This window comes from Salmo trutta, chromosome 13, assembly GCF_901001165.1.
Source record: "Salmo trutta chromosome 13, fSalTru1.1, whole genome shotgun sequence".
Classification (NCBI taxonomy): domain Eukaryota; kingdom Metazoa; phylum Chordata; class Actinopteri; order Salmoniformes; family Salmonidae; genus Salmo; species Salmo trutta.
The window spans coordinates 57,119,341-57,133,498 of record NC_042969.1 but is presented as its reverse complement, the minus strand read 5'-3'; the positions used below and the strand labels follow the sequence as shown (position 1 = coordinate 57,133,498).

The 14,158-nt window shown below is 43.6% G+C and overlaps 1 protein-coding gene across 1 annotated transcript; it reads right to left on the bottom strand.

Annotated features, from left to right (window-relative positions):
* Positions 1-608: 608 nt before the first annotated feature.
* On the bottom strand, positions 609-11,500 carry LOC115206136 (cdc42 effector protein 2). Its single transcript, XM_029772762.1, has 2 exons — positions 11,315-11,500; positions 609-2,662 (listed from the first exon to the last, which is right to left on the bottom strand). Exon 2 carries the CDS (start codon positions 2,309-2,311, stop codon positions 1,448-1,450), a length of 864 nt encoding a protein of 287 aa, XP_029628622.1. The 5' UTR covers positions 2,312-2,662; positions 11,315-11,500; the 3' UTR covers positions 609-1,447.
* Between the last annotated feature and the right edge of the window lie 2,658 nt (positions 11,501-14,158).

The following is a 14,158-nucleotide window of genomic DNA, read 5'->3' as shown; positions in this document are numbered from 1 at the left end:
ACTGTCAGTGATTTATTTAGAATTCAAGGCACACTTAACCAGCATGGCTACCACAGCATTCTGCAGCGATACGCCATCCCATCTGGTTTGCGCTTAGTGGGACTATCATTTGTTTTTCAACAGGACAATGACCCAAAACACACCTCCAGGCTATGTAAGGGCTATTTGACCAAGAAGGAGAGTGATGGAGTGCTGCATCAGATGACCTGGCCTCCACAATCACCTGACCTCAACCCAATTGAGATGGTTTGGGATGAGTTAGACCACAGAGTGAAGGAAAAGCAGCAAACAAGTGCTCAGCATATGTGGGAACTCCTCCAAGACTGTTGGAAAAGCATTCCTCATGAATCTGGTTGAGAGAATGCCAAGAGTGTGCAAAGCTGTCATCAAGGCCAAGGGTGGCTACTTTGAAGAATCTCAAATATATTTTGATTTGTCTAACACTTTTTTGGTTACTACATGATTCCATATGTGTTATTTCATAGTTTTGATGTCTTCACTATTGTTCTACAATGTAGAAAATAGTAAAAATAAAGAAAAACACTTGAATGAGTAGGTGTGTCCAAACTTTTGACTGGTACTGTATATAAAAAAGGGATGGTACAGCATCTAATTTACATATTTATTTAATACATTACAGTAATATACAGTACATAACAATTTGAAATACAATGTAATATATCAACACAATATAATAAAATGATCAAATAAAATCTGATGCAAGTCCAGAAATTGCACCGCTGTTACAAAATATGAACTTTCTCTGGTCATCCCACTATATTTAAAGGATTTTGAAGAAGCTGCACATTTCTGATACTTTGATTCTAATGCACAAAAAAAACATTGACCTTTTTGCCCTGCTAGAACGGTTGCATTTTGGATGTCATTACTTCTGCCACTAGATGGCAACCTAATACATAGAATACTCCATTCTTGACAGTGTTGTCCTGACATAAAACAGTAAAATTCCTTACAGAGGTACACACAGAATTTTTTTAAATGTGTGCATGGAAGAATATCAAAAGCACATGAATTGTATTTTTAGGCAACTACGTTTCATCCTATCAGAAAACTACAGAGCTTACTTAGGGAGTTAGTGAAGTATGATTTATGTACCCTAACAATAGTGAAATGCTGAAAAACATGTAAAATGATAGTCTGTGAAAATGTAGGCAGCATTTGGGTGGGAGAAATTATTGTCTCTCCACCATTGTGAATCTGAATATCAAAAGACAAATGGTTGGTTCTGAAGCTGCTGTGTATCCAGTCTGGATATTATATAGTCCCACAGTCCCAGCGTTTGTGCCCGTCAGTCCTGGCACTATCCTCTGTCTCTGCCTGTTTGTTAGACCAGCCCAATCATCATTAGGCTATATGCAGGTTGGCAATAAAAGTGTCCCAGACACCTCTCTGCACAGCGGTGTCTAAGCCCCTTTCCTCCCTCTGCTCACAACTCACAGCGGTCATCAATGCTCTTGTAGCGGTCCATGATCCTCAGCACGTCCTCCAGGATGGACGGCCCCAGGTCCAGATCCAAGCCCATCAGGGACTCTGAGTGGGAGACGCCGGAAGAGAACCTAGGGCACACGGTGGGCGACTCACTCCGCTCGCTCCCAAGGTCCTCATTGCTCAGGCCAGCGTCTGAATCCAGGCTCAGCCCCCTCCGAGGGTCCAGGGGGCCACAGCTCTCTGACATGGAGTCCTCTGAGGAAACCTCTGAGAAGGAGCCGGAGGAGGGCACCAGGTGCCTGAAGGAGGCAGAGTAGCTAAGGTTGTGGCAGGGGTCCATGTAGCAGCCGACACCCTGGTCACACACAGAAATAGAGTAATGCTTCTGCTGGTTTTGGTTATGGTTGTTTGGCTGAGGTTGGTACTGTTGCTGCTGGGACGGGACGGTCGAGTCCTCCAAGTGAAGCCGAGGAGGCTTGGGCGGGGCCTGCTCGTGGGCGATGAATACAGGCATGGAGATGGTGCTCTTCAGCATGCTGGTGGAGTGGTGGTAGGGGTTGCAGTGGTTGTTACAAGAGTGGTTGGATCCTTTGTCGTTCATGGGGTAAGCCTCTTCCAGCTGCCTCTCCATACTGTGGGAGCGTGGTAAGCCGTTCAGGGCGGGCAGCATGTCCATCTTGCCCTGCAAAAAGCCCACGTCTCCGAACATGTCGCCCTCTCCCTCCGGCCCGACATGGGCACTGTGGCGCATGTCCCCTAGCGGGGGGCTAATCATGTCACTGGACAAGACGTCTCGCAGCTTGAGCTTCTTACCCCGCTTGGGTGTGGTAGTCTTTAAGTACATGGGCGTCTTGGCTGGCATTCTGTTTCCCAGAATTCAGTGTGTGAGGGGATCGTCTCTCAGTGATAAGATTTGCACCTCCTTTTAATGATATGCCAGACAAAAGTGATTTTATTTTTTATCGTTGTCCTTACTTTGTCCACTTCCTGGTGATCACAGTGGCATGTAGGCCTTGACCGGAGATCAACGCACTCTCAAACAGTCACCATTATTCAGTAAGGGTGGTGAGTGTTCCAGCTTCAACGCCTCCCTTCTTCCTTATCTTTTGGCCTCTGAAGATGAAGAATCCTTTGGCTGCCTTTATGTCTGCTGATTCTCTGACGGGGCTCAGTTGCTTTGGGAATGTGACACCAAAACGCAAGGCCTGAGGGTCTGTGGAGACACAGAGAGAAATACAGAGAAAGATTTACACCCTTGGAGCCAGAGGACAGAAATATAAGGGGAAACACTTCAAGAATATGTGTGTTTGCTGAGGGGGACTGGCTGAAACCGCCCAAAAATGCCTTTAGTTTAACATGGCAGATGATGTGTGCTGATTTGAGGTTTGTGTGGGGTGTTGCAGTGAATCACACATTACATCATACACCCTCAGGAATTCATTGCACATTCCAAAGACTTGCTAGACTTTTTTGGAAACACAATTTGCCAAGGAAGTTGTTTGTTCAAAAGATTTTGTGTGCGTCTCCCTGTGTGGGAACCTGTTATCAGGGCCTCTTTGTGGTTCCGATGCTGAGACAAACATTGCGTATTATACAGCTGCTGAGGGAGCAAGAGAGATTATCCTTCAAAACTAACACTTTACATACAAAACTAACACTTTGCATACAAAATTAACACCTTTCTTCTCCAGAGCTGTATGCACATTACACTAAGAAGCATTTAAATGCAAGTTAACTGTAGACTTTTTCTTCAAAGCCCATTTGGATAACAGACAAAAAACAAATCACGATGATCATGATCTGTTGGCTTTTGCATAGCATCCTTATTTCCACATTTTCTTACGTTACAGCCATATTCTAAAATGTGTGAAATTGTTTTTTTCCTCATCAATCTACACACAATACCCTATAATGACAAAGTGTAGAGATTTTTGCTCATTTATAAAAATTAAATAAACAGATATTACATTTACATAAAGTATTCAGACCCTTTACTCAGTACTTTGTTGAAGCACCTTTGGCAGCGATTACAGCCTTGAGTATGACGCTACAAGCTTGGCACAACTGTATTTGGGGAGTTTCTCCCATTCTTCTCTGCAGATCCTCTCAAGCTCTGTCAGGTTGGAGTGGGAGCGTTGCTGCACAGCTATTTTCAGGTCTCTCCAGAGATGTTCTGCCTGGGCCACTCAAGGACATTCAGACACTTGTCCTGAAGCCACTCCTGTGTTGTCTTGGCTGTGTGCTTAGGGTTGTTGTCCTGTTGGAAGGTGAACCTTTGCCCCAGTCTGAGGTCCTGAGCGCTCTGGAGCAGGTTTTCATCAAGGATCTCTCTGTACTTTGCTCCGTTCATCTTTGCCTCGATCCTGACAAGTCTCCCAGTCCCTGCCGCTGAAAAACATCCCCACAGCATGATGCTGCCACAACCATGCTTCACCGTAGGGATGGTGCCAAGTTTCCTCCAGACGTGACGCTTGGCATTCAGGCCAAAGAGTTCAATCTTGGTTTCATCATACCAGAGAATCTTGTTTCTCATGGTTTGAGAGTCATTAGGTACCTTTTGGCAAACTCATAGCAGGCTGTCCTGTGCCTTTTACTGAGGAGTGACTTCCGTCTGGCCACTCTACCATAAAGGCCTAATTGGTGGAATGCTGCAGAGATGGTTGTCCTTCTGGAAGGTTCTCCCATCTCCACACAGGAACCCTAGAGCCTTGTCAGAGTGAACATCGGATTCTTGGTTTCCTCCCTGACCAAGGCCCTTCTCCCCCGATTGCTCAGTTTTGCTGGGCGGCCAGCTCTAGGACGAGTCTTGGTGGTTCCAAACTTCTTCCATTTAAGAATGATGGAGGTCACTGCGTTCTTGGTGACCTGCAATGCTGCAGAATTTTTTTGGTACCCTTCTCCAGATCTGTGCCTCAACACAATTGAGGAAATTGGGGGCTCCCGAGTGGCGCAGTTGTCTAAGACACTGCATCTCAGTGCAAGAGGCATCACTGCAGTACCTGGTTTGAATCCAGGCTGCATCACATCCGGCTGTGATTGGGAGTCCCATAGGGCGGCGCCCAGTGTCATCTGGGGTAGGCCGGCATTGTAAATAAGAATTTGTTATTAACTGACTTGTCTAGTTAAATAAAGGTTAAATACATTTTTTAAATCCTGTCTCGGAGCTCTACGGACAATTCCTTTGACCTCATGGCTTGGTTTTTGCTCTGACATGCACTGTCAACTGTGGGACCTTATATAGACAGGTGTGCTTTTCCAAATCATGTCCAATCAATAGAATTTACCACAGGTGGACTCCAATAAAGTTGTAAAACATCTCAAGGATGATCGATGTTAACAGGATGCACCTGAGCTCAATTTCAAGTCTCATAGCAAAGGGTCTGAATACTTATGTAAAGAAGTTATTTCTGTTTTTGGTTTTTAATACATTTGTTAAAATTTCCTAAAACCTGTTTTTGCTTTGTCATTATGGGGTATTGTGCATAGATTGCTGAGGAAATTGTTTTATTTAATCAATTTTAGAATCAGGCTGTAACAAAATGTGGAAAAAGTCAAGGGGTCTGAATATTTTCCGAAGGCACTGTAGATACAAAAGTATGTGGACACCCCTTTAAAAATGATTGCGGCTATTACAGCCACACCAGTTGCTTACAGGTGTATAAAATCGAGCACATAGCCATGCAATCTCCATAGGAAAACATTGGTCGAATGGCGTTACCGAAGAGCTCAGTGACTTTCAACGTGGAACCGTCATAGGATGCCACCTTTCCAACAAGTCAGTCAAATTTCTGCTCTGCTCGAGCTGTCGATGTCAACTGTAAATGCTGTTATTGTGAAGTGGAAACGGCTATGAGCAACAATGGCTAAGCCGCGAAGTGGTAGGCCACACAAGCTCACAGAACTGGGCTGCCGAGTGCTGAACTGTTTGTCGGGAGCTTCACGAAATGGGTTCCCATGGCCGAGCAGCTGCACACAAGCCTAAGACAATCATGTGTAATGCCAGGGTGTAAAGCTTGCCGTAATTGGACTCTGGAGTAATGCAAAAGCGTTCTCTGGAGTGATGAATCAAGCTTCACCATCTGGCAGTCCAACGGACGAATCTGGGTTTGGCGGATGCCGGGAAACGCTACTGTAAAGTTTGGCGGTAGGAGGAATAATGGTCTGGAACTGTTTTTCATATTTCAGGATAGGGCTCTTAGTTGCAGTGAAAGGAAATCCTAACGCTACAGTATACAGTGACATTTTAGATGATTCTGTGCTTCCAAATTTGTGGCAAAAGTTTGGGGAAGGCCCTTTCCTGTTTCAGCATGACAATGCCCCTGGGCACAAAGTGAGGTCCATACAGAAAGGGTTTGTCGAGATCGGTGTGGAATAATTTAACTGGCCTGCACAGAGCCCTGACCTCAACCCCATCGAATACCTTTGGGATGAATTGGAACGCCTACTGCGAGCCAGGCCTAATCGCCCAATATCACTGTCCGACCTCACTAATGCTCCTGTGGCTGAATAGAAGCAAGTCCCGCAGCAATGTTCCAACATCTAGTGGAAAGCCTTCCCAGAAGAGTGGGTCTGTTATAGCAGCAAAGGGGGGACCAACTCCATATTAATGCCCATGATTTTGGAATGAGATGTTCGACGAGCGGGTGTCCACATACTTTTGGTCATTTAGTGTAGTTCGTGGCTGTGCTCTAAGCTGACTCACTAATGATACTGCTTACTGCATTCAGCTGATGTCATTATTGTTAATCATCTCAGTTAATGGAATCCCCACCAATCCTAGGACTTTACGCCTTCTGAAAATCTTCTTCATCATGAGTCATGTGTTTAAAAGTTAAAACAATGTGAATGTCTAAAAAGAATTGAGGGGATTTGTGTATGAATCATATCCTGTATGAGTTATAGTACTATTGTCTCACTTGATGTGTTGAAATGTTACACATTTTCTACCGCAGCCAGTCGACTCCTGGCATCTCTAACCGTCATGTGAATTTTAACACATTAGCTTCACATATAAAGCTGCTTGAGATCTTTGTAAGGGGAGAGGTGTTGAGACTTGTTGGTGATGATTTTCACAGTGTTAATTGACCGCAGAGTCATTGGCCACATTGTGACAAGGTATTGTGTCACTGGGTAGAGAAATCAGATGGGGGCTGATCGTGAAAGTACTATACCATTTCTGCGACACACCATCAGATAAGATACAAACAGCCTACTATTCTCTGAGACAGAGAGATTGAATCCTCCTTGAGTTGGAAGTAAACAATGTTTCACCCTTATATCTCTACATTATGTGTCTGTCAGATTGTATGCAGGGAAGTGAATCTATAAACATGCCGGTTGTCAAACACAATAGGGATAAAGTGTTGGGCTGGCCCATGCATTCTGACAGTCCTGGCGCTGCATGACAATGATGTCCTGCTCCACTCTTTTTAACCTTTATTTAACTAGGCAAGTCAGTAAAGGACAAATGCTTGTTTACAATGCCGGCCTACCCCGGCCAAATTGTGCGCCGCCCTATGGGACTCCCAATCACAGCCGGATGTGATTCAACCTGGATTTGAACCAGGGACTGAATTGACTCCTCTTGCCCTGAAATGCAGTGCCTCAGACAGCTGCGCCACTCAGGAGTCCTAGGGCCTGCATTCATGCCCTGCTCCTCACCTATTTATGGTGACAGACTTACCCTAATTCCATCACAGAGGAAATTTTATCACACACACTACTGTTTTATCAGTTGTGTGTGTGTGTGTGTGTGTGTGTGTGTGTGTGTGTGTGTGTGTGTGTGTGTGTGTGTGTGTGTGTGTGTGTGTGTGTGTGTGTGTGTGTGTGTGTGATAAAATTTCCTCTGTGATGGAATTAGGGTAAGTCTGTCACCATAAATAGGTGAAAACTGACCCCCAAAAATATTTACTCATCACACAATTTCTCAAGCAACAATTTGGGGAGTGGGTTGAGTGGGGAGGGAAAACTAGCTGTAATTGGCAAAGAGGTTTGGAACGCTCTTTCTTATTGGTCAATTAACTCATTTGCCGCCTGGTGATGTCATTAGGCAAGCCAAAACTCCATTCCACCAAAACAGGCTGAAATTTCACGTGTTCTTTTCAAACAGCTATTACACTAAAATGGCATTATCATCCTTTTCACAATTTCTAAACTCATAGTGTGTAAATAGATATAAAACACAGGAAATCACATTTCTGACAATTTCTAAACTCATAGTGTGTAAATAGATATAAAACACAGGAAATCACATTTCTGACTGCAAAAATATATTTTTTTAATATATTTTTTAATGATATATTTTGTTATTATTTTCCTGGACACATATGTAACATAGTTATTCAAGTCAAACATCTGTTTGTAGTTTCTTTCCGCCACATATGGTCTCAATTTGCGTTGTGTATCAGAAGGTTATACCATTATACCGCCAGTTCCGCACTCCTTGTTTACATCTCTAGTCGACCAAGGAAGGTGCCTATTAACAAATTGTGAATCATTCCTTGTCCTGAAATTCCTGATTTGGCCATCCTAATGGCACGTACTTCCCCTAATCAGAATGCGTTTTGCGTCATGCGTAATGTGGTTGACCTTTTGCTTAGTTTTTCTCTCTTCTGGTGACCAATGTGTTTTTGCAATAAAACCAGCCCAACAAAATAACCCAACGCCCAATCTATTAAATAATGCTAATAGTGTATTTTGCAGTGGGCGTAAGACATTATCCAGACGTTTTTGGAAAAGGGAATACTCAGGCTATTGCGCAAATGTATTCCCTGTCAATTTTAGCATCATTCATCTATGTTGTGCATATTGTTGTGTATATTCTGTAGCCTACCTAGACCGTATAATTTACTCATGCCAGCAGTGAATTCAATCCCTTCAATGTTGATGAGGGTAATGCGTAAACATCTAAATGTATGGCCAATGTAATTTGTCATCTGGTTTGTGGAAAACAGATTTCTGGGTTTGAAATTAGATTGCAAATCAAATCAAATTGTATTGGTTAGCAGATGTTAATGCGAGTGTAGTGAAATGCTTGTGCTTGCAGCGAGACAGGCTCTGATTTATTGGCGTGATTAAGGTCCCAGGTTCTTGTGACCTTGAGTAACAGAGTCTCACTCAGACCCATTTGTTCCTGCCCACTGGGCACATACTGGTTGAATCAACGTTGTTTCCACGTCATTGAAATGATGTTGAATCAACGTGGAATTTGTTTTGAAATTGGGGGGGGGGATTGTTTTTTAATTTCACCTTAATTTAACCAGGTAGGCTAGTTGAGAACAAGTTCTCATTTGCAACTGCGACCTGGCCAAGATAAAGCAAAGCAATTTGACACATACAACATCACAGAGTTACACATGGAATAAACAAAACATACAGTCAATAATAAACTAGAACAAAAGAAAATAAAAAGTCTATATACAGTGAGTGCAAATTAGGTAAGTTAAGGCAATAAATAGCCCATGGTGGCAAAGTAATTACAATATAGCAATTAAACACTGGAATGGTAGATGTGCAGAAGATGAATGTGAAAAGTAGAGATACAGGGGTGCAAAGGGGCAAGATAAATAAATAAATACAGTATGGGGATGAGGTAGGTAGATAGCCCATCTGTAAAACAGCCCATCTATGTACAGGTGCAGTGATCTGTGAGCTGATCTGACAGCTGGTGCTTAAAGCTAGTGAGGGAGATATGAGTCTCCAGCTTCAGAGATTCTTGCAGTTCGTTCCAGTCATTGGCAGCAGAGAACTGGAAGGAAAGACGACCAAAGGAGGAATTGGCTTTGGGGGTGACCAGTGAGATATACCTGCTGGAGCGCGTGCTACGAGTGGGTGCTGCTATGGTGACCAGTGAGCTGAGATAAGGCGGGGCTTTACCTAACAGAGACTTGTAGATGACCTGGAGCCAGTGGGTTTGGCGACGAGTATGAAGCGAGGGCCAGCCAACGAGAGCGTACACGTCGCAATGGTGGGTAGTATATGGGGCTTTGGTGACAAAACGGATGGCACTGTGATAGACTGCATCCAGTTTGTTGAGTAGAGTGTTGGAGACTATTTTATAGATGACATCACCGCGAAGTCGAGGATCAGTAGGATGGTCAGTTTTATGAGGGTATGTTTGGCAGCATGAGTGAAGGATGCTTTGTTGCGATATAGGAAGCCGATTCTAGATTTAATTTTGGATTGGAGATGCTTAATGTGAGTCTGGAAGGAGAGTTTACAGTCTAACCAGACACCCAGGTATTTGTAGTTGTCCACATATTCTAAGTCAGAACCGTCCAGAGTAGTGATGCTGGACGGGCGAGCAGATGCGGGCAGCGATCGGTTGAAGAGCATGCATTTAGTTTTACTTGCGTTTAAGAGCAGTTGGAGGCCACGGAAGGAGAATTGTAATGGCATTGAAGCTCGTCTGGAGGTTAGTTAACACAGTGTCCAAAGAGGGGCCAGAAGTATACAGAATGGTGTCATCTGCGTAGAGGTGGATCAGAGAATCACCAGCAGCAAGAGCAACATCATTGATGTATACATAGAAGAGAGATGGCAGAGAATTGAACCCTGTGACACCCCCATAAAGACTGCCAGGAGTCGGGACAACAGGCCCTCCGATTTGACACACTGAACTCTATCAGAGAAGTAGTTGGTGAAACAGGCAAGGCAGTCATTTGAGAAACCAAGGCTGTCGAGTCTGTAAAATAAGAATGTGGTGATTGACAGAGTCGAAAGCCTTGACCAGGTCGATGAATACGGCTGCACAGTAATGTCTCTTATCGATGGGGGTTATGATGTCGTTTAGGACCTTGCGCGTGGCTGAGGTGCACCCATGACCAGCTCTGAAACCAGATTGCATAGCGGAGAAGGTATGGTGGGATTCGAAATGGTCGGTAATCTGTTGTTAACTTGGCTTTCGAAGACCTTAGAAAGGCAGGGTAGGATAGATATAGGTCTGTAGCAGTTTGGGTCTAGAGTGTCACCCCCTTTGAAGAGGGGGATGACCACGGCAGCTTTCCGATCTTTGGGAATCTCAGACGATACGAAAGAGAGGTTGAACAGGCTAGTAATAGGGGAATTGACGTTGATTTGACGTATGTGTCCAGTGGGTGGGTTGTACGGACACAAGCCTTATGTAATATTTAGGCTCTGAGATCATCCAATTCCCGGACATCCCCCAGTTAACTATTTGGTAGGCTACCACTGTAGACCTGATAATCCACACACACAACTCGGCTATTTTAAACGCGATTCTTTTCCAAGAGAGCAATACATAAGCCTATAGGACACACGCTTGAAGGAGTCGCCGTTCAAGTTTATTCAAGAGGCCATTGATTAGGGTATAACAGAGGACTACTATATATGGCTGTAGATAATGGGATGATGTAGGCTACAGTATTATGATTATAAGGAATATACCCAAACAAAAGTACGAACACGTTTATAGCAAACAACTGAATTTAAAGTGGCCTTCACACCGACTCATTTTGTGAGGGTCGCGTAGTTCATTCTGGATAGCTTTGGAAATGGAAAACCCTGTTATATATAAGCTTGTAATCTTCTTAAAATATTAGATCCATCATAATCAGCGGTTCCAATATCGAATTGTATCCATGTTACCAAATTACACATTTAAGCTGCTCATCTCATGTGAAGAAGTCATTTCAACACATTTTGATTTTGCTATTAGTAAACAAACAGCGGTATAAACTGTTTTCTAATTTGCAGGCATGCAGGCTGGTGAAATAGAACCGATATATTCTTAGAATTTAGGTGAGAGATATTCGGACACAGAACGGACAAGAGACAAAATTACTTGTAAAATAACTGTTTTAATTTCCAAATAATAGTCTAACAGAAGTAAATATTACTTGCCGACCTTGTAGAGGAATCGCTAGATTTCCATAAGGAAGAATCACGGCGCTGTCTATAGTCCACCGTTAAGGCGTCAGCTTCTCTCGTTAGTATAAGAACAGGTAAACCTCTTACTGCGAACTGTTTCTGGAGTCGAGGAGCCTCGCAAACAGTCTGGTCGGAGAAGGGCGGGGACGTGATGGTTGTGAATGAAGAAAGTGAAAGGGGATCCTGTGAGGCGCCCTCTTGGGCGCAATTAACTCTTGATAATGTATTGTAGGCTAAATAGCATGCAGCAACAGATTATTCAAAAACAAATGAAAAGTAAATTCATCACACAGTCTATTAAATCTTTGACTAAGCATAAAACAGCAGGTTTTAAAGTTCAGTGAAGCACAAACACAGTTGATGCGCACATTCTGCATATGGGCCAACCAATTAAGCATAGGCCTAATAGTTTTGAGCAGGGGCGCAAGTTTGGTTTTCGGAGTGGGGGGGACATAATTTTTTATTACATTTTTTTATCCAGTCAGATAAACACTCTAAACAGCCTACCCGACGGCTTGGAGGCGTCCGTATGGTCCTAAAGCACACTGTTGCCTTGTTTTGTATCACATTCCAATGATAAAACTGGGGGGGGGGGGGGGGGGGGGGGGGGGGGGGGGGGGGGGGGACAAAAATGCAATTTCAGAATCTGGCGGGACAGTGAAAGTTGCGACCCTGGTTTTGAGTATGTGATATTGTGAAAGTCAGCATTTAAAATGGATCTGTCATTGCTTTTCCCATCTCTGGGGAACTGTCATGATGGCCAAGAAGTACCTAGGCAGGCCTACTGTCCCGCCAGATAATTAATCATCCAATGGCTCGGTGGTTAACTCTGAAAGTGATGTGACAGCACTGTTCCCCAAACTTTACCTGATGGCCCCATGCACAAAAATTTGGACGCAGTCCAAAGACCTGAAATTATAAAAATAATGATTCCTCCCTTGAGGTAAAAAGAAATCTAATGCAATTGGGAAAAACAAGCATTCCTCTACATAGCTTTCACCAAGTCACTTCAGCAATTATGCCAATGAGGAAAGGATGTATTTTAATTTTTTGAAGGCTTAATTTGAGATGTATGATGGCCTTATTAAAACAAACAGACTCCATTGGGGATCCATTGAATTGCTTCTCTTGAATAGGTGAGCAATATGATGGAATTTCTTACATTATATAGTATGATATATTAAGTTCTACTGCTTTAGTATGATATGCTACCTTCGACTGCTTTAGTGTGATATGCTACAGTAGGTCAGGGGTTAAAGTTAGGGTTAAGATTAGAGGTTAGGTTAAAGGGTTAAGGTTAGGTTTAAGGGAAGGGTTAGCTAACATGCTAAGTAGCTGCAAAGATGCTAAAAAAAAAGTAGTAAGTATTTGAAAAGTTGCTAATTACCTAAAATGCTAAAGTTGTCAGTGAGGAGATTCCAACACGCAACCTTTGGGTTGCTAGACATTTGCATTATACGCCCATCCACCCCGACCAACTTCCCTCCTTTCATCTTAATAAAATATAATATGTTTTGCTTTGAGACCAGTCTGAAACATTAGGTCTTCAGGAGTCATACTGACAACAGAGCAATAACTGATTTGCGGTCCTTGCATTATGCGTGCAAGGTAGATTAGAAATATTTGTTTCATGTTCAGTGTTGCTCTTTGGGCGGGTCTGCAAGACAGACATTTTTTTCACTGAATTGATTTCAGACTGTAAAATGACATGCAGGCAGAATAACCCCAAAACCTTCTACAAAATAAATCTTAATTTAACTTTTATGGTCTTGTAGTTTAAATGCTCATTAAAGTTAAACCCAAGAACTTGACAGTGGAATTGTTTACAGGTTCCAACACACAGACACTCTCTCTCTCTCTCTCTCTCTCTCTCTCACACACACACACACACACACACACACACACACACACACACACACACACACACACACACACACACACACACACACCATACAATTCCAGCCTTTGAAGTGCTGAGAGAATCTGTACAGAAGATAAGAAATGACACAGGCCAGAGCAATAGACTGATAATAAATGTGGATAGATCAAAGAGAGTACAAGCACTCTACAAAACGGGAGAGAGTTATGAAAACGGTTGAGTAATTGGGGACACAGACAGGGTGGGGTGAAGTCAAGAGGACCCCCTGAAAGGTTGTGGGGGTCCTGTCACTCCATCCTCCACCTCCACCCCCGACCCTGCCTCTAATCTGTCTGGCCTGCTGTGGACTTTCTCTGCCTGTGCTGCTGGGTTTATCATATGCTGCAGTCCTTCATTGCTGTGTGGGTTCAACAGCTGGCCAGTTCTCACAGCACAGAGCTGAATAGGGCTATGTGGGCCTGGTCACAGCTACAATGACCCCTCCCAATCTTGGCTCCCCTCACGACCCCGTAGAAAGTCTCAGATGGCTACCTAAATCCATCAAGGGCTCCATTGTTGATCAGAGAACACTGACAATCATACAGTATTAAATTGAGCGAATTTGGGCAGTGAAAGTCATGGACAATGGACAGCTGAGCAACAGAGTGACCTCACAAGCAGGAATCCTGGGAATTCTGGGATGTGTGTGTGTTCATGTCATGTGGTTTCCATTATAGATGACTCCGAGTGCTTCAGCTAAACTCAGGGGGGGAAGTTGGGCTGAGAATCTCCATTTGGAAAGGAGATGAAATAGTCAGGCAGTCAAGTTCTACTCAGTGTCAGAGTGTGAAGCAGCAGTAACCCTGACTCAATCACTCACAAATCAACTGCAACTGTCTACCCAGTTTAGAGTAGGATGTGCAGGTCAGTTATGGTTATAAACTCATAGTGAAAAACTACTGG

What these genes read in the sequence shown, in the direction of transcription:
- LOC115206136 (XM_029772762.1), bottom strand. Translation starts at nt 2,311, where the DNA reads ATGCCAGCCAAGACGCCCATGTACTTAAAGACTACCACACCCAAGCGG.